This window comes from Xiphophorus hellerii, chromosome 1 (genome assembly GCF_003331165.1).
Source record: "Xiphophorus hellerii strain 12219 chromosome 1, Xiphophorus_hellerii-4.1, whole genome shotgun sequence".
In the NCBI taxonomy this organism is placed as follows: Eukaryota; Metazoa; Chordata; class Actinopteri; order Cyprinodontiformes; family Poeciliidae; genus Xiphophorus; species Xiphophorus hellerii.
This window is the reverse complement of record NC_045672.1, coordinates 29,547,974-29,574,281: the sequence shown is the minus strand read 5'-3', so window position 1 is coordinate 29,574,281 and position 26,308 is coordinate 29,547,974. Positions and strand designations below refer to the sequence as shown.

At 34.6% G+C, this 26,308-nt stretch overlaps 2 protein-coding genes across 4 annotated transcripts; one reads left to right on the top strand and one right to left on the bottom strand.

Annotated features, from left to right (window-relative positions):
* Positions 1–1,094: 1,094 nt before the first annotated feature.
* Positions 1,095–22,203, top strand: gdap1l1 (ganglioside induced differentiation associated protein 1-like 1). 3 transcript variants are annotated; one of them, XR_004338791.1, is made up of 7 exons: positions 1,095–1,650; positions 9,497–9,689; positions 15,180–15,353; positions 16,276–16,370; positions 17,313–17,427; positions 17,509–19,375; positions 19,445–22,203. XR_004338791.1 is itself a non-coding variant. In XM_032559272.1 (7 exons), exons 2-7 carry the CDS (start codon positions 1,528–1,530, stop codon positions 17,850–17,852), a joined length of 1,044 nt encoding a protein of 347 aa, XP_032415163.1. In that variant the 5' UTR covers positions 1,097–1,301; positions 1,509–1,527; the 3' UTR covers positions 17,853–22,203. The 3 variants fall into 3 exon arrangements, 2 of the variants coding, with proteins under 2 accessions (XP_032415153.1, XP_032415163.1); XM_032559272.1 differs by having other exon boundaries at positions 1,097–1,301; positions 1,509–1,650; positions 17,509–22,203; XM_032559262.1 differs by having other exon boundaries at positions 17,509–22,203.
* On the bottom strand, positions 22,095–26,308 carry fitm2 (fat storage inducing transmembrane protein 2). The gene is made up of 2 exons (XM_032559285.1): positions 26,100–26,308; positions 22,095–24,530 (listed from the first exon to the last, which is right to left on the bottom strand). The coding sequence occupies exons 1-2, from the start codon at positions 26,270–26,272 to the stop codon at positions 23,936–23,938; spliced, it is 768 nt and encodes a 255-aa protein (XP_032415176.1). The 5' UTR covers positions 26,273–26,308; the 3' UTR covers positions 22,095–23,935.

Sequence of the window (26,308 nt, the reverse complement as noted above, 5' to 3'; positions counted from 1 at the left end):
ATTTGATGTTTATTGATGATTTTAACTTGACAAAATGTAATGTCTGTTACTGGTTTTCACAATGGTTACACTGTAAAACATTTGAGCTGCATTTAGTTGTGTCTCTTCTACTGTTTAAGTCAAGTAAATGTATAGAGTTTTATATTTTGAACCTAAATGTGTGAGTTTGTGAAAGATAAACTTACAGCGGTAAGTTGTGTTAACTTTTTAATCATTTTGTCAAGAGTTGGAGAGTTTTTAGGTTAACACTTAAAAAACTGAAAGAAGAAAAAGACAGAAGTGGGAACTATTTCCCAGAATGCTTAGCGGCATGTTTTTGTATCCTGAGATGGAAGTGCATTACATTGATCTGACTCTTGTGTTTTACTAAGAAACATTTTTATTTTAATGCAACTGTCAGTTAGCAAAGCTTGAGGATAATGTCCTGTTCACACTAAATGTTTCTCAGCTGAATTCATTGAGATGTTTAATGAATTCATTATTGGATCAGAAATTTTGTTCATGCAATTTGAAACAAGAATTAAATTATTCTACAGTTAAATAAGTAGCTATTTTAACTTCATAGTGTGAGTGGAAATAAGAGAAATGTGTGCTCTTTAACTAGGTGAGGGCAGTTTTTTTTTTTGCATATTGTGAAATAATTATTTGGTTTAAATTTCAGCATTAAGTTAAAACTCACGATTAATGAAAAAAAACAAAAACATTGTTACATCAGCGTCATGAACTTTAATTTCTGAGTTAAAACCAAAACAATTTCCTTGTCTTGACTTTCATTTTGAAGTTAATCTACCTTCAATGTGATTGTATAACATGTTTATTATCACGTGTTGCTGATAAATGCTATTAACTTCACTGATTGATTTTCAAACTATATAATTTTCCTTCCACCTCACAGTCTTTGTGCTCGTGTTTAATTTAAAATCCCAGTAAAAACATAAAAGTATGAAATGAAACGTGTGGATACTCCTGCTGTTGGTCCATCTGCTTCAATATAAAAGGTTTCGCTGGGTTTATTCTCCACGTCCTTACAGGAGCCGCATGACCTTCCCCTGACTGCTCCCTTCGCGCGTCTGCACCGCGCATGTTTGTGCGTGCCTCATTGCGTGATGTAATACGGTCCTTCTGATTTATCCGCGTGCAGCAGCAGCAGCATCCTCCTCCTCATCATCATCATCATCAGCAGCAGCAGCATACTATTACTGAGAGGCAGTTTGCATACGGATTAGTCTGTGCGGGTTTGTAGCGGGAGGTGAGGCGGATTTCAGCACCGGAGCTGACTGATGCTGGCGCCGCGTGCTCAGGTGATGCTGCGCTCGAGCTGCTGACATTCTCCCTCCCCCACCCCTTCCACCTCTACCTCTCTCTCTTTCTGTCTCTCTCTCTCTCTTTCTCTCCTCCCTCTGCGTGCATCCATCCCCTCCGTCCCTCCTCGCTCCGCTCCTCTCCTCCACACGCACAAAACGCTCTGTCATGGCGTCTTCCAACCATGTTACCCCCACCAACTGTAGCTGGTGGCCCATCTCAGCCATGGATGAGGACGGCAAAGTGGCGGACGGAGAGGAGTGCGAGGAGCCCACGGCGGAGTCCAAACCCTTCAACAAAGACAGGCTGGTTTTGTACCACTGGACGCAGTCTTTCGCCTCACAGAAGGTAAGACCTGGAGCAGAAAATGAAAATGGAGATGGCTTCATGTCTCTGTGCATGATGTTTGTTTGCTATATATGACCGAAGCATGTCTGCATCTGGGCTTGTTTACCTCCTCCTGTGTGTGCAACACAGTACCGCCGCAGCGGGATGTTCATTTCCTCGACATGCAGCAGACACAAACGTGTCATCTGTCATGCATGATGATAGCAGAATGTTTCTCTGTTTTAGTTGATGCAAATGTTGTGCAGAGTTAAAGGCCTTTTCCCTGTGAAGCAGACCATATGGTGCTGTTTTTATGCCTTATTCGAGCCCACCTTTTGATCACCACAGGTAATAAATTATTAGTGAACTTCCTTGAATGAGCCTGTGGCATTAAAACCAGCATTTAAGCCAGTCGGTTACACATAATACATACATAACAACAGCAATGAAGCCTCCAAAACTGGCCTTTTCAACAACATCACACATAAAGCAATATTTATTCGCTGTATAAATACCGCTGTATTACCTTCAGAGGAAACGTTTGTCTACATGATGCTGAATTGCTTTTATGAAAATGAGAACAATAAATGCGTTTCCATTGACTATATAAATACAAAATTTTGACATTTCAAAAGTAAATTCGCTTTGTGGAACACCCCAACTTCAAAAACAAAATCTCATTTTTCGATAAAAAGTTTTAGCGCTAGAACATGTGAAATTGGTTTCCGCGTCAAAAAAGTCACATGATCAACAACCAGATGTTGCCACTGGCGCAAACCACGAAGAAGAAGACAGGAAGTAGTTTGAGGATGTTTTTGCAGCGAACTCATTTGTTCATGTGTGAATTTAAGTGCATTAATCATTTAATGTAAACACTGCATTTGTGAAATTGTGTTTTTGTCAACATCAATGAAATATTCAGAAAGTCTTGTGTACTTTTGTAATGGAAACACATCTAATGATGTTTGGAGAAAATCCAACAGTTTGCAAAAATTTTTTATCAGAATCAGCTGAGTTTCTGGAGGATGTCATGTTCTTCAACTCTGGTGTCAAACTCAAGGCCCATGGGCCAAATCTGGCCCGCAGTAACTATTTATGTGGCCCTCCAGACTCTAGAGTGTCAAATTGAACTTTAAGATGTATTGTGTGCTGGAATATAATTTTTTTTAGTCAAGTCAAATCTGTTTTCATTATTGTAGGAACAAATTACATCAATGTAAGATGTTAAAATTTTAAGAAGTACTAATGAATCGCAGAGAAATTAGTTTTAGTAATACATTCTACCCTTTGATAACATTCATGATCCTGATGTGACCTGAAATCAAAATGATTTTGATATTCTGTTCTACACATTAAGAAGGGATTTCATTTTTGTTGTTTGCAATATTTTCATTGTGTCCATTTAGCTATTTGTTTTATTTACTGTATATTTATTTAACCAGAAAGTCTCTTGAGATTAACACATGTGTTTTAAGACCTGCCCAACATAAAATACATAAGCAAAAATAAAACAGGTGAGACTCAATAAAATACAGAGCAAGGTCCTGTTTCACTGTTTCAGGATCAGAAGTTTTAAAAAAAAAGCTTCAACTCTCCCAGAAAAAGCACGGCAACCCCAAAAAGATTAAAATTTTCGGTACTAAAAAAAGACGTGAACTCCAGGAATACAAAAATAAACATCTTCAATGAGTGGACATGACAAACAATGGGAAAAGAAACCAGATGATGAAGTAAATAGTGATTCATTCTGTGCAACGAATTGGTTCTAAAATGCAAAAGGCTTTTATAAATAATGTATCCACAGTTAAGAACATTAAAAATGTAGCCTTTATTTATGAATTAAACCTTTATTTAAAAAAATAAAAGCTCAGTTTAGCATTTAGCTTCTTTACCAAATGCTCAACATCCATTTTGAAAGCCAGGCTTTCATCCATCCCAATACCTGAGCACTTGTAGAACTAATAAGGTTTCCTGCCTAGTTTATAAAAATCTATATTAATGGGAGAGATTTCTAGAAAATAAAATTCATTCAGTTTTATTCACTTTCAGAAGCAATATTAAGCAGTGGGGTTGACCGAAAGTAGCTGGAAAGCCTTTCAGAGCCTTGTGAATAAAGTAGAGTATCATCTGCATAGCGGTGTACTGTTATTAATAAAAACAGAAAATGTGCCAAGAATGTGCCTTGGGGTATTAAAATCTTAAGAAGACTGGAGTTATATTTGTGTGTGAAAACACTGGTATATGTGAAATGTAGCTTTTAAACATCTAAATGCGTCAACAATGGTTCCTAATCAACTGGTCCAGCAAAATAGCATTTTATTTTGTTTTCTTTTTTGTAATGCTGTGAATTTAACAAAGTAAAGTTAATATGAAATTATCAATTTAATGTTAAGAGAAATTATAATCCACTAATACGTTTCATTATTGTACCTGTGGGATTGAGTTTTCTTGAATCCTGATGCTTTATAATGTAACAAAATGTAGATCTGCTCATCACGTTTGGTGAAGTTGGACCCTCTGCTCCATCGTTTTGGGATTCCTGTCCTCAATCTGAACCTGATCTTCACACGTGGATTATGCGTTTATGTCAGAGGTCCTTCAGTACTTTATGTGGGATTATTGCTCACGTCAGCTGGCCTAGAAATAACCAGCAACTACTTTGATAATGAATAAATCTAATGATCCATTCAATAACAAATGCAAACCATTTAGGGCCTTTTACGGTGTTAAATATTTGCTAGATAAAAATAAAATAAGCTTCTTGATTTGAATTGCTCTCTTGGGAAAACTGTTTTCATGATTTTGGCAGAAAGAGTATTTGTTGTTGTTTTTAAATGGTGCAGAATATTTTACGTTTTTGCTGTTCTTAACTGCGTTATACCATAAAGAGAGATTTGTGGTTTTCCATTGGTTTCCACACCATAACTGTTCATGTTTTTAGCAACCAAAAATGTTTCCAAACAGCCAAAGTTAACTTTCTTACAGGGAAGAGAAAATGTTTAGTTGTGTTCCGTGAGCCATTTGAGTGGCAGTTCACAGCAACAGGTGGGGGAAGGGCAGCACTACATCACATCAAACCTCAGGTTGTTTTCTCCATGCAGACTAGTTGCAGCACAAATAATTCAGTTTGGAAAAAACTAGCACATCTAGAAGGCGACAAATAACTCCAGTGATGTACTGAATCCATTAAGCATTAAATCTTTTTGCAGATGTAATAAAAATAATTCACATTTGGGCTGAAATGTTTAATTGGATTAATCTCAGTGAACCAATTGTTGAGGTAATGGTCAAAAAAAAGGCCATTTTCTCAAAGAACAGCACATTCAGAGCTGTAATTAAGCCAAAACTGTAGAAATATGCACATTTTGCATTTAAGATAAAACACATTTGCTTGTAAATATGTTCTACCCAAAACTCCTCAAGTGCTGTATTTTAATTTCACCCAGTTTCAAAAAACTGCTATCAAGCAGTTTTTCCTACATATTTATTATTTGGATAATCCAAAATTATGTGGAGTTAATTCAAAAATGTTAGAATATTTTTTGAGCTGCTACAAATGTTCACTACGAATGCTGAATGCTGTTGTTGCATTTTAGGCAATGAAATGTTTATTTTCTTGTTTAAAAAACTAACAAACAAAAAACATTGAATTATTTTGTTATATTTCTAATGTTGTATAAAAATGTGTAAATCTAAACAATTCTGCAAAATGTGCCAATTTTGCAGATTAAGCTGAAGTCAGAAGAGGTGAAAAAACAAAACAAAACGAAAAAAGAAACACTGTGATAGAGAAAGGAAAATAAATAAATTAATTAAATATATTATATATTACTTCCATTTGATTGCAAATTTTTAAATTTAAATTTGATTAATGATTACAATTATTGTTAACTAAGACGATCTTTATTTTCAGTCCTAATTAACAAACTCATCTCTGGTCTGCATGTGGACAAAATGACATCTAAATGGGATCATTAGGTTCTGGGAGCTTAAATAAGTGTAATACTGATTAATAATGCATAATGCTTACTCTGCGATTTCACCTAAGAACCTTTAGCCTGAGTTTTTATTGCTATATAGTTCTGCTTCCTGTAATTGCAATGTTATGAGAATTAATGGGACTCATCGTCACTGCTTGTTATTCACCGCTGGACCAAACAGATTCAGGAATTCTCCTGAGTTGGTGGGACAGTTTGCATTTCTCTGCTCTGCAGCCGAACAGCTGATTCTCAGGCTCTGATCTGATCGACTCCGGTCTGAGCTGCTGACTGAAACGCTCGTCACTCAGCGGAGGGTAAACATAAAGCTCGCTGTCATGATTATCGCTTCAATCTTGGAACTGGAGTGGCTCTCAGATCATGTGTAAACAGCGTCACAGACTGGCTTCTTCTGCGGCTCTGTGAAAAATAAAAACACACCGGTCTGCAGAAATGATTTGTTGTTTACCCAAGAAACAAAAATATGGCATATTATTTACGGTGGCGTATCATAAGACCATACTAAGAAATAAATATAAATAAAATTGCGAGAATAAAGACGTAATATGAGAATATGAGAATAAAGGTGAAATAAGATCAGAATAAAATCATTGTATGTTCAGAAAAAAGTCATAATCTACAAAAATAAAGTTGACATAATATGAGAATAAAGTTGAAATACTATAAATGAGTTGTAGTTTTACAAAAAATGAAGTTATAACGTTACAAGAAAAAAGTTTAAATATCATGAGAATAAAGTCATAATATTACAAAAATAGTCATAATTTTACGAGAATAAAGTTGAAATTATGTGACAAAACCGTCACAATATTTTGAGAATAAAATCAGAATAAAAAGAATAAAGTCATAATGTTATGGTAATAAAAAAGTTGAAATAAGATGAGAATAAAATCTTAATATTTTCAGAAAAGTCATAATTTCCAAGAATAAAGTTGTAGGAGAATAAAGCTGAAATAATGTCACAAAAAAAGTTATAATATTTTGAAAATAAATCATTAACAAGAATAAAGTCATAATGTTATGAGAATTAAGTCGTACGAGAAAAAAGTTGAAATAATGAGAATAAAGTTATAATATTACCAAATTAAAATCATAATATAACGAGAATAAAGTAATATTATGACTTTATTTTTGTAATACTATAACTTTATTCTCATATGACTTTATCCTCGTACTATCATGACGTTATTCTCATAATTTTATCATTTTTATTTTCTGAGTGTGGCCCTAACACTCAACCTTTCCCCATGTTTGACAGCAGCTTCAGGAAACTCCTGAATAATGGGGATCTGTGGTGTTTTCTGCATTCATGATGCTTCCGTCTCTTTTCCTGTGCTTTAATATATGAATATAATGTCATATTTTCATCTTACTGCGAACACAACACATATAAAAATGTCAGAGATGGATGCAGCTTGATAACGGCACATTTAACAGCGGGCAGCTGCAGAGATCGATCGCACTCCGGTAAGATCAGGATCTGCAGGTCAGAGATTTACATCTCCAGCAGTGAGACTGTCAGACTCAGCTGTTTCACATGCCAGTATCCCTCAGGTCAATCATGTAAAAGTTAGTTTCTGCTTTTATTTTTTAGTGTCATGATGTTAAAGGTCATTGCAGATGGAAATATAAGTTATGCAATTTTTGCTGCTTCACTATTTCTATTGTTTTTATATTATTGTGCAGAGTCATTAGATTACAGATTTACGCAACTACCTGACCTCGCTTAAAAAGTTTGCTTTAAAACAAAGACTGCTACAGAAGATCATTGTCTTACTTCATTTCAACACGTGAGGCTGTAAAGGAGTTAATCTGAAGTTGATTTTTAAATCTAATAAGCAGACTTCTGAAAAAAAGGACAGATGTTCTCAAAATTCATAATTTGTGTCAGCCATCTGTGTCTCCTATTAGAAATGTGGCTGGCACCAAACTGTCTCATGCATGAATCTGCTTTGAAGGTTTTTTTCACCTAAAACACTGCAAAACATAAAAATCTAACCAAGTAACTTTCATCTAGTTTCTGGTGCAAATAACTTAAAACTTAAAATAAAACAAAAATAACTTATAAGTAAATTTTCAGCAAGATATAGGAGATTGATTTAAGTCAATAATTTCTTAATATTGATTTAAAAAGTTAAAGTTTCCCTTCCAGATTATTTCACTTCTTATAAGTATAATATTTTGTTAAAAGTGAAATAATATGCCAGAGGAGATACTACTTTTATATTTTAAGGAATTATTTACTTAAAAAGCTCCTCTATCTTGCTTAAACATTACTTGTAAATCAGTTTTTTCTTATTTCAAGTGTACTAAGACATTTAAAAATGAAAACTGGACCAAAAATACTCTATTTTCTGCAACATATGACATTTTATAACAACAATAAAGCAACAATAACTCTGAAAAACCTCCTGCAGGTCTGTTATATTTACTCTTAAGGAGCCCAAACTAAATGTTTTAAATATTATATGCATAACTGGAAGTTGGTTTGATATTAGTATTAGTATATACTGTATATTAGTATTATGTTTAGTTAAAAATGAGTTCTTCAATTGCAATAGGATGAAAAGTTGATTTAAATAGAATATTACAGTTTTAACTGAACATGTAAGCAGTTTGTAATCTGTTCCCGCCATGTTTAACTGCCAACTCATGGATAAATTGTTTTTTCCTTCTTTTTGCTGTACATGTTTCATTTATTAAGGAAAGATTTAAACACACACCACCGCTGAGAATTATTGTTTTTTGATGAAAATTATTTCAGAGACAATGGGAGTGTCAAACTTATGTTTCATTCATTTAGGATCTACATAGTATGACAACATTAAAACCTCTTCTTTCGTAGTAGGTTTCATCTAGTAGGTAAATTGTAGTAGGTAAATCAGGAATAATGTTCTTAATCATTGACTGAGAAAGTGAGTAAGACACTTTTAATGTCCTCAAAAGCAGATACAAATTGCCACTTGAACTCGGTCCAAAATGTCTTCTGGCTGATAGCTTTTGTACATGAAAATGTTGAATGGAAAAAAAAAAAAGAAAAAAAAAAGCTGCAAAAGACCCAGATCTGTTTCGGGTAAATTTTCTGAAGTTTTAAAGCCAAAAAATTGTCAACTTATCACCTCGCACTTGATCTTGTTGAGTTTTTTCTCATTTAATTATGTTTTTCTAAAAAAAAACAAAAAACAATAATTATTAATTTGTTCCCAATCTGTTTTAATTAAAAAAAATCAAACTGAATAAGAAAGTCTGACACCATTGTATTTTCTCACCAGAGACGGTGCTACCTCTCGCTGCACAACACTGAGCCGGAGCTCATATTTTGCCTTCCAAGCATTTGAACATCTTGGCATCATTAGCAGAAATTGACTAATCTATCATTACATAACAAGCTCTTCTTGCAACAGTAACCTTGTTATTTGTATGCATCCTTATGGGACACCTTAGCAGTATGAAACTGCAACTTGACATTGAATTTTTGTTAACTGAACTGAAAGACACCAAATTCCACAGCACATCTATATTAAGGTTTTCAAAGTCAAGCTAGCAGAACTGATCTACTTCCCTCTCCATCGCTGTTTTTTTCTTAATTAAAACTTTTTCCTGACCTTGTTAACTAGTTGTGTAAAGTTGACAATTAGCATCACTGCGTACCTTTTCTTTTATATATCAGGCATTCATTTAAGATTTAGCGAGTTATGTCACAACTTGACAGCTAAAACCAATAGTAGTCGTTGTCGGCGAGCAGCTCTTTGGCGCATGATGTCACATTGCAGTGTGTCTAAAACAAACAAGCACCCATATGTTGTGATTCATCTACACTGACATCCTGTTTGTTTGGAGCTAAGCCACGTATGTCTGTGTAATTTCAGGTACGTCTAGTGATCCATGAGAAGGGTCTGGTGTGTGATGAGAGGGATGTGAGTTTGCCGCTGCAGGAGCACAAAGAGCCCTGGTTCATGAGACTGAACCTGGGGGAGGAGGTTCCTGTATTCCTCCACGGAGACACCATCATCAGCGACTACAACCAGATTATAGACTACATGGAGAAAAACTTTGTGGGAGGTATGGCACAGGGATTGTACTAGGCCTGCCATAGACGTTATTGCGATAAACGATAGTATTGTTGTTTTGAGAACATTTTCAAGTAAAGTAATAATACAGGATCAAAAAACTTTAAATTCTAATGAATATTTAACACTGGAAGTAGAAGACATTTTAAATATCTGAAATAAATAAACACTTTCTCTACGTTTAGAATCTAAACGTAGAGAAAGTGTTTATTGGCTGCTGGAAAAGACACGTAGATATTTTTTTATTTCCATAGCGCTGATAGATTCAGCTCTTCTGGCGCTCTGATATCTGATTTTTCTTTTTACCTTCCAGTAATCACTCCTCTACAAAACAGAAAAACTTTAAATATGATCTACTGTATTTACAAGATGTGCAAAGCTCCCTTCAGATTTATTAGCACCTTGATGATGATGGTTAAAAGGACTTATGGTGTTTTCACACTTATAGTCTGGTAGACTCTGTTAGATTAGGAATTAAAATTAAAACATTTACTGCATTTTCATTTTGTTTGGTTCTCTTTCACACTGAAATCTGGCAAATGAATCAAACATTTCGAGCAACCTGTTCCCCTCCTCGCCTGTGGGGGCGCCGCATCAAGAACTACAAAAGAAAATGACATGAAAACCTCTGAACAAAAACGCAACTTCCTTCTTCACGAAAAGGAAACAAAAACGTTTGTGAGTTATATAGTCAACGCATAAACAACGAAGCATCTATCAACTATTTAGATAAATACATATTTAAACACAAAACAGACAATGTATGTAACAAATAACAAACATATATTATCTTTGTAATGATAATATGGAAAATTATATTTTCTTATTTTCCACTTTCTTTGGTTTCTATAGACAAACTGTTCCACAGATTTGTTTAGTTCTTACTTTTTGTTTATGTATATATTTTTTTTATCTCTGATCCTCTCAAATTACAATCTCTATCTTTTAATACATTTTTTTCTTTGCAATATGAAAATGAATCATTTGGGGCTTGTCTGTGTTAGCCAACTATGACATTAACTCAACAGGAGAAGCAATTTATTACCAGATAAGAAAAAAAGCATTAAGAACCAGTAATGACTATGTTCATTGTTTTCTTTTTTAAAATACTTTGTAAAAGTTTGTGTTTTTTATAAGAAAAATAATCTGCCAGTGGAATTAGTACTTTTTCATCAATGTTTAAAAATTCTTTACTCAAAACAAGCTCCTCTATCTTGTTAAAAAAATTACTTGTAAATAGGTTTGTCTTATTTCAAGTGTACTAAGATATTTGCAGTGGAAACTAGACCTAAAATACTAATAACTAATTAATAAAAGCTACCTGTCTGATAATTTGCATTAGAAACAATAATGACTGTGCATTTGTTGCTGTTGTTTTTTTATCAAAGGATTCCCAGAAGCTGAAAAACCTTCAGTAAGACAGCAGGAAGTTTGTGCATGGTTTCAGTGCAGCTGCTGGTTCTGTCCATACCTTGTTCATTTGGACTAGCAGGGACAACTGGAAGACATTCCAAGGCCGCCTGTCGTCCTTATATGGAGTGTCAGTATGAAGTCACTGCTGCGTCTTTGCTCCAATGTCACCAAAACCATCTCGGATTATTAGATTAGAAAAAAACCTGGACTGTTTCCCAGAGAGGAATCTGGAAGTGGTTTTGAAAATAGAAGATTAATTTTTGTATCTTGAAGCATTGAGACTAAAATAAACAAGTACTGAAGGTGAAAAGCAGCAACTGCTACTTATACAGAAGATATGGGGTATTTACCATTCATTAACCTTGTCTAAATGGTGTTGAAGAAAGATATTGTTTTTATAAAAGGTGACCTGTTATGCTGCCTTGAACAGGTTAGGACAAGTCTTATATTTTCTGCACAAAATCATTTTTATATAGGAGCTGTTTTAAGACCTCTTGTCACTTTAAATCCAAATAAGTTGGTGCTGGCCACTCTGCCTAACTCAAAATGGCTGCAAACAGTTGCGCAATTATACAACCGTACATCTTTGAAAAGCAGAAGTGAAGACTCCTGCATTTTTGTTTTTAATTAGATTTTAACCCTTTCATGCATAGTGGTCACTACAGTGGACAGCTATCTAAAAGCTATTTTCTTGTGCTTCTTGTGGATTTTTATGTTATAAATGCACACAGACCACTGAAGTGGACACGAATGCATCATAAAATACACTGTCAACTACTGGCCATCAGCTGCAAATGCAAGAAATTATTTTTGTTAAATCCAATATGGCCAACAGACAAAAAAGCATGCCAACCGACCCGGTCCCTCCTTCTACTGTAGACGACTCTTGCAGGTAAAAAAAAATATTGTGACATCAGATAACCCCTAAAGAACAATAATACTAACGTATTTTTCAAATAACACCTTTGTATTTGGAGAAAATTACAATTGATTACCTAAAAAAAAAAAATCTGGAAAATATCCTGACACAAAGGATCTTAATTTATGTATGAAAGTGTTAAAATGGCTGAAATAGTTAGCATGGTAAGGTATTTTGTTACATCTATTCACAATGTTTGTAAGATATTGAAGCAGTTCATTTGATTTTTTTTATTTAATTTTGTTTATGTTTTGAGGAATACCTTTATGTCATTTTATGTAATGTTGGACATCACAAAGAATAATCTCTGCTATGGTGAAGACTAATGGGGATCCTTAAATAAACAAATGCAGCAATAGGTTTCTGGATGGCAAGTCAACAACAAAACACCTGTCTTTTCCAGCAGCCATTGTACAACGCACACAGCAATAAAACCAGCCGACCAAACATGCTGGAGCTCAGCATGGGTTGCTGAGCTCAAGGGTTGCAAGCTAACGGCAGAGCACCGCTGGGGTTGCTAGGTAACGGGCAGTAGCTGCTGATTTGTGTTGTTACATTCCGGAGGTTTTTGAAACGGCTAATTTTTCAGACATCGAAAAAACATGAAGTTATTGCCAAAAAAAAAACCAGACTGGGTGGGTTTTCCAACCTCCTGGTTGTCTTTTTAGAAGCAGTAGAAATCCAAATGGAAGTACAAAAAAGTGCAAAATGTGAATTTTGTGCATTATGTACCCTTTAAGAACAGCAAGAAAACGTAAAACAATTAAACTTTTTAATTTTTTTTTTCTTTTCTTTTCATAAGACTCCTTACTTTTCGGATGATTTAGAGATATTGTTACTATAAAAATCACACTACTTTTTCACTTTGTTAAAATATTGAATACTTAGTTTATTGGTGAGCTTTAAAAGTAATATATATATATATATCCCAGACTGAATATATATATATATATATATATATATATATATATATATATATATATATATATATATATATATATATATATATATATATATATATGTTGGCCTGGATTCCACTGCAACAAAACACACAGGAGTTCATGTATAGTGATGCACAGTAACTCCAGTGTTGGTTTAATATTCTCAGCTGAGACGTTATATAACACAGATGGTCTCTATTGAAAGCAGCAGATGACCAGACTTTCTGCTTCCTCTGAAACAAAACGCAGCAGCTGAAACCTCTTTCCCTTCCAGACTCTTACATTTTAAACCAATTCTGCACAACCCCAGCATTTACAGCAAAACCAGAGATATGGATGTCTTTATGTAATCTATAAAGTATTGGGAAAAAAAACCCTTAATGTTGTAAAACCAGACATCCTGCTGGACAACCTTTTACCCAGAATTCAGTCTGGGTTATATGACTTTCAGGCGTGTTTTTTTCTCCGCATTCAGATCCCTAATGAGAGCTGCAGCTGGCCTCAGGTGCCTCAGAGAACATAAATATATAATCTCTTTTATCATTTAAACTATGTTGCACATACAGTGCTGTGAGAAGTATTTCCCCACTTACATCTTTCTTCAGTTTTTTTTCTGTAATCACCTTTAAAAGTTTCAAATCGTCTAACAAAATTTAACAAGACAAGAATAACTTGATAAAATAGAAAAAGTAGTTTTCAAATTGTGATTTATGAACTTGAAGTATGAACTTATTTTTACACCCTCCTCTCTTACATTTGTTATGTCGTCCAATAAATTAGTATTCATGTTAACTTGGTTTTTAACAGTCTTTTTTATTATTTTCTATATCTATGAAATGATACAGTCGATGGAAACACAGCTGCTGAGGATGCAAAAACATTTTAGCCAAATGGTAAAAAACAAAAACTAAAGTTTAGCCTCTTCTATCTTATGTATAACACAGTTGGGAAGTTCTTTGTTCTATTGTTGTAACATTTGCATGACAGTGCAGAAGCAGACCTTCAGGACCACTGTATGGTCTGCACATCTACAGACTGATTACTCAGCGTTCTGGTGCGTTGCCAAGTGCAGCTCTGCTCCCCCTTTTGGGAGCTTCTCCAGCTGAAAGCAGCTATCTGATCGTTTCTGTTGGGTCAGAGATGCTATCCCTGAAAGTGGCTGGCTGTGATAAACAACGCTGCTGTTCAGTCATTAACGGTCAACGCTGCATTTCAGCTGCAGATCACTGTCGCTCCTCACAGGTTTGATGGTGTTCTCTGGCTTAAGCTTTCCAACTTTTCATCAAAATTTTATTAAAGTGAAACATTTCAGTTTTTGCTTCATCAAACCACAGGATATGGTCTCCAAACTTTAAAGTTGTAGTATGTAAATTTCCTAAAAATATATAGTTATTTTTTCAGATTTCTTAAAACTGTGAAGTAAAACAGTAAAGAAACGCATCACTCCTGGTCAAAAACAACCAATCAGACCCAGGAGGCTGGTCAATGCTAATCCTAATGGCGGAGAAACAACTTACCTTTACAGAAAAACTGTTTGCCTGCCGTAATCTGTGGCTATGCTAACTAGCCTTACCATTTATGACAGGGTATGCTAGCTGCACCATAGCAGAAAACAAAGGGGAGGTGTAAATGAGCACCACTACACTGAGGGTGATTGACAGCACTAAGACCCACCTGCTAACTTTCTAGTTAGCACTGGGAGAAGGTAGAGGAGGTAATTCTTTTTCACAGATTATCTGTTTCATAACATACTGTGAGGATATAGTGACATTTTCAGTAAATTTATATATATATATATATACTGTATGTATACCCAAGTGACGCTAAAACCACAACTGGAGGAGTTCTCGGTAGAACACATTTATAAACAAATACATATTTTTTTTTATCTTAAATACAAACTGTGCCTTTTTTAACAGTCTTTATACTCCAGTCAACTATTAATTGATTACTAAATTAGTTGATGATTATTTCAATAATCGATTCATCACGATTAATTAATTTAATCGTTCCAGCCCTAAATGTTTGTGTGGTTTTTTTTGCTTCGTTTTTGCAGTTCGTAAAAATTGTTTTCTCTGTCCGGCAGAGACATTTTGATAATTTTGCAAACAGTTGCTGAGGAGTTTTGCATAATATCTCGATTTGTTTTTGGAGCCATTGAACGTCAGAAATGCTACCTTCCTGTTGCGTTTGTGTCTCCCTCCTACAGAGACGGTGGCTCAGCTGATTCCTGACCCGGACTCGCCTCTCTACGACCGCGTGCAGCAGTACCGCCACCTGCTGGACGGCCTGCCCATGGACGCTTACACGCATGGCTGCATCCTCCATCCAGAGCTCACCACCGACTCTATGATCCCAAAGTATGCCACCGCAGAAATACGTAGTAAGTGACGCCAGGCATGAATCTGCATAACTCTGTGGTTCTTACAGGAGGAAAGGAGAAAGTTTGGGTTGTAGAGTTTTCAAAACAGCTTTTAATAAATTAAAGCTGTTTTATTTTTGGCTATTGCCGGACAATAAATCAATAACAATATATGTCGCAATAGATATATGATTAAAAATTCAGTACATAGAATATTCACTGAACTTTGATCCAGAACCGCCCACTCTTTGGTTACCTAGCAACAAGTTACTGGGTTTCAAGATCCCTCCCCCCCCCAACTTTGGTTACCTAGCAACGACCTGTTGAGTAACTTGCAGTTTCACGTTTTGCCACCGTGTCTCAAAACTGCTTGAAAAGAAAAAATAAACACTGGAAAGAAAACTGTGGATGAAAGAGGAAATGCCACACCGCCAGCTTGATAGTATTTCAGATATTTAAAACAAAAAACCTAATAAATAATGATGAAAAACTTAATCATGAGTGTTTCATATCAGTTGATGTTAATAGTTTTTCTGCCATTTAGTCCAGCCCTACTTATCGTGTGTTTTTTATGTTAAGTGCTATGTATTTATTTATTTTTTCTTTTAGTTACTTAGCTGCTCTGTTTGTAACTTTACTTGATTCTTGTAAAGTGTCTGAGTTTTTAGAAAAGCGCCATATAAATAAAATGTATTTATTAATATTATTTCTTGTTAAATAAGTTAAACAAGATTAATGTTCATTGCTACCCAATTTTTTTTCAGTCATAAAAGTATGTCGAATTGTAACTAAACCCCGCCTCCCAAAATGGGCGGAGCCAAGATACAATAAGGGGCGTGGCAAGTTTAAAATACCTTAAATGACATTATATATTACCACTTGATACAACTTTCTCCTGTATTCAATAAAATAATGCAAAAACACTTGATGTGTGTAACTTCAGGACACTTGGCTAATGCTGCGACTGAACTGATGAAACTGGACCATGAAGAACCTCAGCTGACAGAACCTCATTTGTCCAAGCAGAAAAAGCTAATGGTGAGTTTATAACAAACCAAGTGTTCTTCAGTTGAGTTTACTGTCATTTTTAGCCTCCGTCTTCAGCAAACACAGAATTGACAAGCAGTTCACACTATTATATCTATAAAATAGAGTAGAAAGAGACATTCACATATAAAAACACAATGGCAGATACAATAAAATGCAGTTTATATTTAGTTTTATTCATTCAGTCCCTGAATGGAGGGATGAAGAGAAGCTTAAATGCAGTAAATTAAATTATTCACATCCCTAAAAATGTTCCAGTTGAGTTTCACTGCAAAAACATAAAATCATATCAAGTTTTCTTTAGTATAAATATTTTACTACGTTTGAAATAAGGTAAACTAACTTAGAAGTAACTTTTCAGCAAAATTATAGGAGTTTGTTTTAAGTCAATAATTCCTTAATATTGATGAAAAAGTAATAATTTACAACAACATATTTTTCACCTTATAAGTGAATAACCTGCCAGATTAACTAGCATTTTTCATCAATATTAAGGAATTACTGACTTAAAATAAGCTCCTATATATCACTAAAAGCTGTGAGGGAGTTAGTTTTTTCTGTACTACTATATTTGCACATAGAACTAAACAAAAATACTTGGTAAGATTTTATGTTTTTGCAGTGTTTTGATCTGATCTGTTATAATAATCTAACTACTACTACAAATTTGATTTGAACCAAATTTGGTCCTGCTGTAAGTAAAATATCTTTATAATCATTTGGGAAAAAATTCACAAATAATGCCGATTCATAAAAGACTCATATTGAAATGTATCAGTTTTATGGGAACTATACAAAACATACAGTAGTTAAGTAAATGTGGAAAATTTGTGTATGTTTTGTGTGTGTGCACAAAATAGAGCTTTATACTGATTAAAGCGATTCTACAAACATTTTAAAACATACTAATTAACTCTAATTAATGATTTCTAGGCGAAAATCTTGGACCATGACAATGTGAACTACTTGAAGAAAATCCTGGGGGAGTTAGCCATGGTTCTGGACCAAGTGGAGGCTGAACTTGAGAAAAGAAAACTAGAGTATCAAGGTAGTTTTCAAGTGATAACTCAAAATAAAACAAAAAGCAACCTAAAACTGTTGATCTTATTGTTGCTGTTTTACCTCACAGGTCAAAAGTGTGAGTTGTGGCTTTGTGGACCTGAATTTACGCTAGCGGATATCTGCCTTGGAGCCTTGTTGCACAGGCTCAAGTTCTTGGGACTTTCTAGGAAATACTGGGAGGACGGCAGCCGGCCAAACCTGCAGTCCTTTTTTGTGCGTGTCCAAAAACGCTACGCTTTTCGAAAGGTGTTGGGCGACATCCACACGACTCTCCTGTCAGCAGTCCTACCCAACGCCTTCCGAATGGTAAAAAAGAAGCCGCCATCTTTCTTCGGGGCCTCGTTTCTCATGGGCTCTCTGGGTGGGATGGGCTACTTTGCCTACTGGTATTTAAAAAAGAAATACATGTAGTGAATGCCCTCTTGTTGTGTTAAATGTCTGTGTATTTGTGTGATGCTTCAACTTTTCTGTAATGTTTTATGACTGCAGGAAAATATAATGAATCTATATAGAGAACACTATTACTTACCTGGGTACACAAAGAAATATGAAAACATTCCATAGTATGAATTTAATGACAGCACATTTTCTGGTAGTAAAGGCCTTAGTTAACTGTTCATTTCTGAAACTTGCAGCTTTTGTGCATGCAAGATCTCATTTATTTATTTATGATTTATTTTAGTTTTAGTTTTACGGAGGCATGCATCATTTCCACATTAAAACAGAGACCTGGTTAAAACGGTGAGCCTAACCAACTCTTCCATTTCCTTGAGTTTCCAGCTGATAAAATCACTGCATATAAATAAATATGTTCTGAAAAGTGCTGCTCTGCTGGAAACTGCCAGATAAAATGCTGCGGAAGGATTTTTTTTATTACAGGTTTTGTTGGAGTATGATTTTTAAATAGGAGGAAATTGTTTTCACTAGTTAGCGTTAAGACTGGTAAAAGTTTTGATCTTTCTGAAATATATAAGATTTATTATACAAATATCACCGATACCCCTTCAAAAATATTTCAAATTACCACAGTTGTGCGTTGTTAATGACGATGCATCCCATAGGTATTTTTATCCTTGGACAGAGTAAAGTTAGCCGTTTTCGTATAATAATTTAACTTCTTTTATCAGAACAGAATAAAAATAAGAATGATATCCAGATATCTCTAAAAAAACAACAAGAATATTACTGTCCATATTCCACAATTTTAAAAACTATTTAATTTATATGTTGCAAACTCTGGCTACTATGATGCTACAGTTGTTAGCATTAGTTTAGCATGAAAACTAGAAAAATAAACAAGACTTTCAGAAACCTACAGAGTTGACCAAACTAAATCCATGCAATTCCTGAAATAAAATATCATAATTTAATGTTTATAACTTACAAAATGAGCTGTGTAGTTATTTTTTCTGAAGTCTTTTTACCAAGAGATAAAGAACAATTAGCTTGTTTTATTTGGTATTTTTCTCCAATGCTAAACTTTGGAGCTAGTAGAAAAAAACCATAAATACCTACTTGAAATGATGCAGTTTTAAGAAAAATACTAAATATTTATATCTATCTACAAAACTTAAAATCAGCCAAAGAAATGTTTCTTTGTCAGGATTTATCCTCTGGACTGGGAGGTTAGCTGAAGTTTCTCGTCTGTCAGCAATGCTAACATTATACCTGTTTCAAAAAATGAAAAAAATACTTAAAAAACAAGTTAGGAAGAGAACAAAGTATTTATTTTTAATGTTTTTTAAATTGGTGTAAATTTCAAAACACACCCACACACATTTGTTGTTAATTGTTTTCGCCACAGAAAGGAGATAGCTACCGTTAGCTTAGCATAAAGATCGGGAAAAAGAATGTACAAGATCAATTAATGCTGTTTTCTACCGTCATTTCTCATCTTACCAATACTAAATTACATAATTTAAACACGATATATGGTCATAATAATACAATAAAATATTGATATAAATTTCCCAATTGCTGCAAATTTAAAAATAGCACCACAGAACAGAGATGATTATTGTTAGCTTATAATAATGACCACAGAAGAAGAATAGAAACTCGCTTGTCTTTGGCTAGAACTTATAAACTAACCAATCTGAATCTCACTAATTCTCCTTGTAAAAACTTTTCAAATTATTACACTAGGCATATTTATTGTTTATCTACAAATTCAAAATGAGCTTTGGAGGTGTTAATGATTTCTCAAGTCACCAAAATAAATATTGGACATATTTTTTTTAAACTCATTAATAAAGGCCAAATAATACAGTCGTACACATTGTTTTCCAAACTACTATAACTAAATTTACCGGTTATCTTCAAAGTCAAAGTGAGCTCTGAAAATGCTTTTTGTTGGGTATTTTTTGCAAAGAAAAAATTAGCTGCTGCACATTTTTCACCAATATTAAATGTTGGACCTGATTAAAAAAGTTAACATTGTATTTTATTTTATTTGTTCAACCCTCAAAATAAATATTTTACACACTTGTATAAAAAAACTAGCAGTGTTAAATCCACAGATGGAGATAAATGGTTTACATATGTTTTTGTTTTATTCAAATCAAGTTTTCTGCTCTCTACTTCTGCGTACAATCACTGTGTAAAACCTGCAAACGGTTTTAGTGCAGATTCTCAGTGTTTTCCAAAAGGTTTTTGAGTTATTAAACCAGGTCACATTATTTCCTGCAGTCAAACACTTCCTCTGATTTCTGATCCAGTTTTCAGTTTTTATCTGATGCTAACAGACTGTAGCTTTACTGAGCCTCATAGTGACAACTCTGCTCTCTTCTAACCCACAGATTAGTGCTTTTTCCAAAAATATCAACGTAATTACTCTAATGTTAGCTCACAAAATACCACTCAGACATTGTTAAATTGGTTTATTTTCAACTGCACAGGCTACACAGCACACGTCGGGTCATTGTCACAAACGTTGGGTGTTTTAAACGTTACACTTAGCTTTTACAATTATTGAAATTGAAGTTCTGCATCTGTGGCACCAAATGTTGAATTAGGTTTAGGGTGTGTGTGTTTCATTGCATGGGTCCTGTTTAATGTTTAATGCTGTGAAGGGGTGGTCACTTTGTGTTGATAAGAGGTAGAATATGCTAATTGTAACATTTAAAGCACCTGCACTGTTCAGTGTCCAAGTGGTCGTCCTCAGCAATACCAAGCAAGTGAAATTACGTTTTATTGCTGCTGTTTGTACGACGCCGTATTCGGGCCAGGAAATGAAAAAAGGAGAAAATTTCCATCAAAGAACTCAGATATTTTGAAATTAATCCAAGAAATTTTCAAGAAATAAAGTTCAAAAGTCAAAAATGTTTGACTTTTGAAACTCAAGGTTTTTTTCCAGAAAATTTCTGAGATTAATCTAGAAGTGAAAATCTTAGACTTTTCTATGTCAGAAATATCTTGTTTGATTAAAAGGTTTCTAGAGAAAACAAAGAAATGTTTGAGCTCCAAAAGTCAAAAGTATGTCAGACAAATTTGTGAGATTAATCATTAATTATTCTCAAAATTTCTGAGTTTCTTCTTGCAAATTTTAAACATTTTGAGCTCAAATTTCCTTGTTTTTTTACAGAACATTTCTCAAATTAATTTCAGGATTTCAGACTTCTCTTCTCACAAATGTTTCACTTTTGGAGCTCATAATATATATTTTTTTCTAGAACAATTCTTAGGTTAATCTCAAAATTTCTGATTTTTTCTCACAATTTTCAATATTTGGAGCTCAAAAATTTACTTGGTTTTTCTAGAAAGTTTATCAAATTCACCTCAAAATTTCAGAATTTTGTCTTGCAAATTTTCAGCTTTTGGAGCCCAGAAATCTGCACCTTTTTTTTCCAGACAATTTCTTAGATTAATCTCAAAATCTCTGAGTTTTTTGGCAGAAATTTCTCCTCTTCTTCTATCTGCTGTCCCGAACACGCTGTCGTATGTTTGGTATTAACCCCTTTTTGCCGGATGCAATGTGTTTCCAGATAGATTTGTTCTTGTAGAAATTGCTTATCTATGCCAACACACCGAAGTTATGAATGAGATTGAGATTGTTTCCCTTTTTGCAAGCCTTGCAAATATTTGTACTTTTCACTTTAAGTTGCAACTTTTTCCTTTTTCTTTTTTAACTCCCCAGACTTCTGTATGAGTCCACTCCCAAACTGTGTATTGTTTTATGTTTTCATGGACTATTTAGGCACAGAAATGTAAGTTGGGAGTGTAAATCAGTACGTCTGCATCCATTCAGTCAGGTTGTGGTAACCCCGTGTTTTAGACAAACTGATTTATTTGTATTTTAGAACTGACAGAAAGAAGCTTTTATAGTGCAAAATGAGTGGCAAATGTGTACAAACTATTGTAAACAAAACTGCCTGCTGACGTTTGTCATGTAATATTTTAACACTCAGATTTTTTTGAGTGACTATAAAAACGGGAGATGATGCTGAGGATGGAGACACGTTGTGAAAAGTCATAACCAGCCAATCATTGTGTTCACCTGACCAACCGTCGTCATGGCAAGCACACGCCGCAGCACCACTGGTTGGTTTTATTTGCAGTAAAGGTTCCTAACGGGTTGAACCTGTTCGGACCAGAAATCCCAGCTGTGGCCATTACACCTCACTATAGTGTTTTCATTTTTATTTATTTTCCTTAATGTTTCTATTTGTGTTAATATGCATTTATTTATGGTGCTTTTTATGATGTTTGTTCATAAGCCTTAATTTATTCAGTTGCCATCAATGACAAATAAATAATGGAAAATGGAATCGAAAGAAACTGGTTTTTATTTATTTTATTTTTTTAATTTAAATAAAATTGACACCTGGAAACTACAGTTACACTAACAGAAGCTTAAAAACAGAAATGTGTACAGGAAATACATTTTGTTCCCCGTTTTCTTTTCTTAAATATGAATTTTAAAGAAGACAGATGACAATCAGATACCGAGCACCCTAAAACTTTGTGCGTCAACACTTGGTTCCCTCTGAAAAGATAGAAATGTTAAAATTAACTAACTTATTTACGGCAAAGCGTCTGATAATGGCAGCTCATACAAATACACAAACAAAAAAATAATTAAACAGGAGGGAGCAGGCATGGACTAACACAGTGATTTCCAAAGCCAAAGATTTGAAAAAACAAAATGTGGGATCCAGAAATTATTTAATAAAATCAAAAATATTTAAAATCCACTAATACCAGATTTTGTTTACTATAATTATTAGATACAATTGAAACTGCATGATTATTTGATATAAAAATGCATATTTTTAATTGGATTTACACTAATGAATCCCATTTGCTGTTGGAAGTTAAATATTCTGAATATGAAATTGAAAAAATCAATATGGCTGCTGCATCTTTTTTCTTCTTTTCTCAGAAAACATTATTAGTGTTTTTATTCATGAAGTGCAGACAAATCATTTAAAGTTGATTTGTAAAACTTGAATATCTGATAACATTTCAAACTTTTAGTTTTGGCTTCCCAGAATAAAAACATGCTGCAGATTTATTAGAAATGCTTTCATTCTTTCTGTGCTGCAGTTATTTTGTGTTTTAGAAACTAGCAGCCAATGGGATAAACGTGCTGAATACATGAGGTAAGTACAAATAAATGTAGTAAAAATAAATAACATGCACTTTAAAGAAATACTTTTTTGGACAGCATCATTGTAGACATTTAGAGGCACAAATTGTTACTTTTCTTCCTTTTTAAGCCAAATTCTGGGGGAGGTTTAAGTACTTTGTTGCACACATCTTTAAAATGACATTCTATATGTTATTAAACTTAGAAAAAGCAGCTAAATTAAATCCTGTTTGTAGAATTATCAAGGTAGCTTTCGATATTCAGCATCAGTGGTAAACAACCTCAAATGATGGCACTTTTATAACAAATGCAGACAAACAGTAGCGTGTGCTACAAATTAATCCACGCTGTATTTAAATAATGCTTTTTTTTAAATTTAGTCTTCTCAAATATTTTTCCATTCATTTCATTTTTGGCACATTTTCAAATCATTTCAAAACCGATTCCCCTAAATCAGGTGAATTAAATTTAAAAACCAAGTAAGTGAAAACATTCAGATGTTTCTGACAAAGTGAAGTGTTCTTCTTTAACTGCATCTTTATTCAGTACAAACTCTTAACCTCTGACCCCGAGAGTTGACACTTTTGGTAGATTATTTCTCTTATAACATGGGAAAAATGTCATGTTTTAATGAAATTATCTGCAAATGGAACGAGAACTTTTTCATAAATATTAAGGAAGTAACGACTTAAAACAAGCTCCTGTTCCTTGTAAGTTATTTCCAGTGTACTAAGATATTTGCACTAGAAACTGGACCAAAATCCTTGATAAGATTTTGTGCTTTCAAACAAAGCAGCCTTCCTGTCAGGATGCAAAAACTTAACACGTTTTCAAGTTTCACGTCCAGCTTGGACCCGGATAAAAATAACCTACGGTTTAATGAAGCTTGTAAAATCGGCGGTGTGCATCAGGCGCGTTGCTTTTGTTCTTTCTCCTGGCGCTGCGGCGGCAGGCCCGGTGAGAAAGGCTTCTGGTACCAGTACCGGTACGTCAGGTACCACCCCAGCAGTCCGCACGCGGTCCCCAGCAGCTTATCCTGCGGGTTGTGAAAGTAAACAGAGGTGGAGGCGAACATCCACACCCACGTCACCACTATCAGGTTCAAGGCCAAGTACAGAAGGTTGAGCAGCGTCCTGTGCAGCCTGACCGTCTTCAGAACCGTCATGGCGGATATTTCCTCCATGATGAGCAGGGAGGAGTAACTGAGGATGAACGAGTGGCCCGAGATGTCGTGGCCCTGCCAGTGGAAGCCGGCACGCCTACAGGCGGCTTTGGAGGTGAACTCGTTAGCAATGGAAGCAGTTTTGCTATCGAAGCAAGAGCCCGTCACGTCCTCGATGTAGAGGAAGGTCCCGGTGCAGACATACCACACGGCTGTTGCTACGGCTAACGCCAGTAGGCGTTTGAACAGGGCGGAGCGGCTCTGGTTGGCAGAGCTGGAGAAGAGGAGGAAAGGCGTGAGCAGCAGCAGCGTCCATCCCCAGGAGACTTTAACAAAATACCTGCAAAGCAGAACAAATCACTGAAATTTACACACATTTATGTTTTTCCAGAACCTTCAGAATCACATAAAGACGATTACAAAGTCGGCCTTCTACCACCTGAAGAACATTTCCAGAATTAAAGCACCAAAGTCCCAGAAAGAACTAGAGAAACTCATCTATTTGTTTATCTTACCCAGAACCAAACATGGAGAAGCAGCATTCAAACTTTCAGAAAACTGCAAAACAGCCGATACACTTATTTCTTTTAATCAAAGCTAAAAATTCGCCTGTTTAGTTGCTTTCGAACCATAATAAATGGACTCGACAAAATGTAATGTCTCTCAGTAGTTTTCACATTTGTTTACTATTTGATGTGTTTCTGTTTTCATGATGAACTGACATGTTGCTGAAATGCTCTATGCAAATAAACTTGATTGATTCACTGAAAAAAACTGCAACTTTATCCAAATGAAGAATAAAACAGACTAAAATCAGCTCTAAAATGTTAACATTTAGACTAAACGCAAGCTTGTTCTACTGGAGAGTAAGTGTAATATATTTCACTTTGTTTCTGACTAATAAAAGAAATTCATAATAAAAAGATTTACTTGACAAGATTTATTTTACTTAAAGTGTTTCTGAGCAACCAAAACTCCTCACTTACAAGACTTAAGAGATTTAAGTTTTTCAAAACTCCTTGTAAATTTGAGCAAATGTTTCTTTGAAGAACGCAAAACTTGGAACTACTTTTTATTTATACTTGAGAATATTTTGTTATTGAATTTGTCATCTTCCAAACAAGGATGAAAAAAAAACTTTAAATTACTGGACCAGTATAAATTCACAAATTTATACAGAGGAATGTGGATGACAGAAATGTGATAAAACTAGTTAATGCAGTTGTGTATTTGTGTAAATATTGATTAACAGAAAATTAAAAATGCAAAGAGGACTTTAAGTGATTACCTTTATTTTTCATTTAAAGGTGCCCACACTTGTTCACATTATTTTTTTAAATAATTTTAAGGTAAATTATGAGTTGATTTGTTAGGCCTATACAGAATCTGGAACATTAAGAATAAAAAAGAAATGTATTGCCACATATATTTTCACATGGAGAACTTTGTTTTGGCGCTACATAAAAATACCGGCAAAATAAGTTTAAAGCGCAGAAAATGTACTGAGAAAAATTAGAAAGATTAAGCAAAAGTTCAAATGGGAATGATCTAGACTAGAGTACACATCACCAAACCTGGAAACTGCTGAAAATTCAAAAATTTTCAAGACTGTTCAGGGTCCTTGCGTTTCAAAATTCTGCATAAACTAAATCAAAACCAACTTTTACAGACTCCTAACATAAAACTAGATGTTTTATTTGAAATTATTGCGTCGTTACCATAATAAAACTATTTAATCTGAACAAACTTGGATGTTTTCATGACCTTCTTCCTCCTAGTGACGCTACATCACTGAAAAATAAAGTAAGGAAAAATGACTTATATTCTGTCAGTTTAAACATCCTCATCACCAGCAGGTGGGGAGTTTTAAACGTCTGAACGACGCCATTCTCACACGGACCGGACTTACAAGTTGACGAAGTTCTTGCTGCTGCTGAAATAGGACTGCGGAACCAAGTCCAGCTCCTTCAGAATGGACCCCAGCAAAGAAATGAATAAAAACAACCAGGGAAAACTCTGTCTGACCGCCGGTATCCTCCATACTGACATCAACCGCTCCACAATGACATCCATGACCGCCATGTTGACGCCTCTGCTCTGACTGCGTACGTAGGGCTG

Bases quoted from the DNA above. Each gene is read 5' to 3' on its own strand.
- gdap1l1 (XM_032559262.1), top strand. From the start codon at position 1,471: ATGGCGTCTTCCAACCATGTTACCCCCACCAACTGTAGCTGGTGGCCC. The intron at 1,651-9,496 runs GTAAGACCTGGA...GTGTAATTTCAG, and splicing joins AGTCTTTCGCCTCACAGAAG to GTACGTCTAGTGATCCATGA. The intron at 17,428-17,508 runs GTAGTTTTCAAG...TTTACCTCACAG, and splicing joins AAGAAAACTAGAGTATCAAG to GTCAAAAGTGTGAGTTGTGG.
- fitm2 (XM_032559285.1), bottom strand. From the start codon at position 26,272: ATGGCGGTCATGGATGTCATTGTGGAGCGGTTGATGTCAGTATGGAGG. The intron at 24,531-26,099 runs GTAAGTCCGGTC...TCTGCTTTGCAG, and splicing joins AGCAAGAACTTCGTCAACTT to GTATTTTGTTAAAGTCTCCT.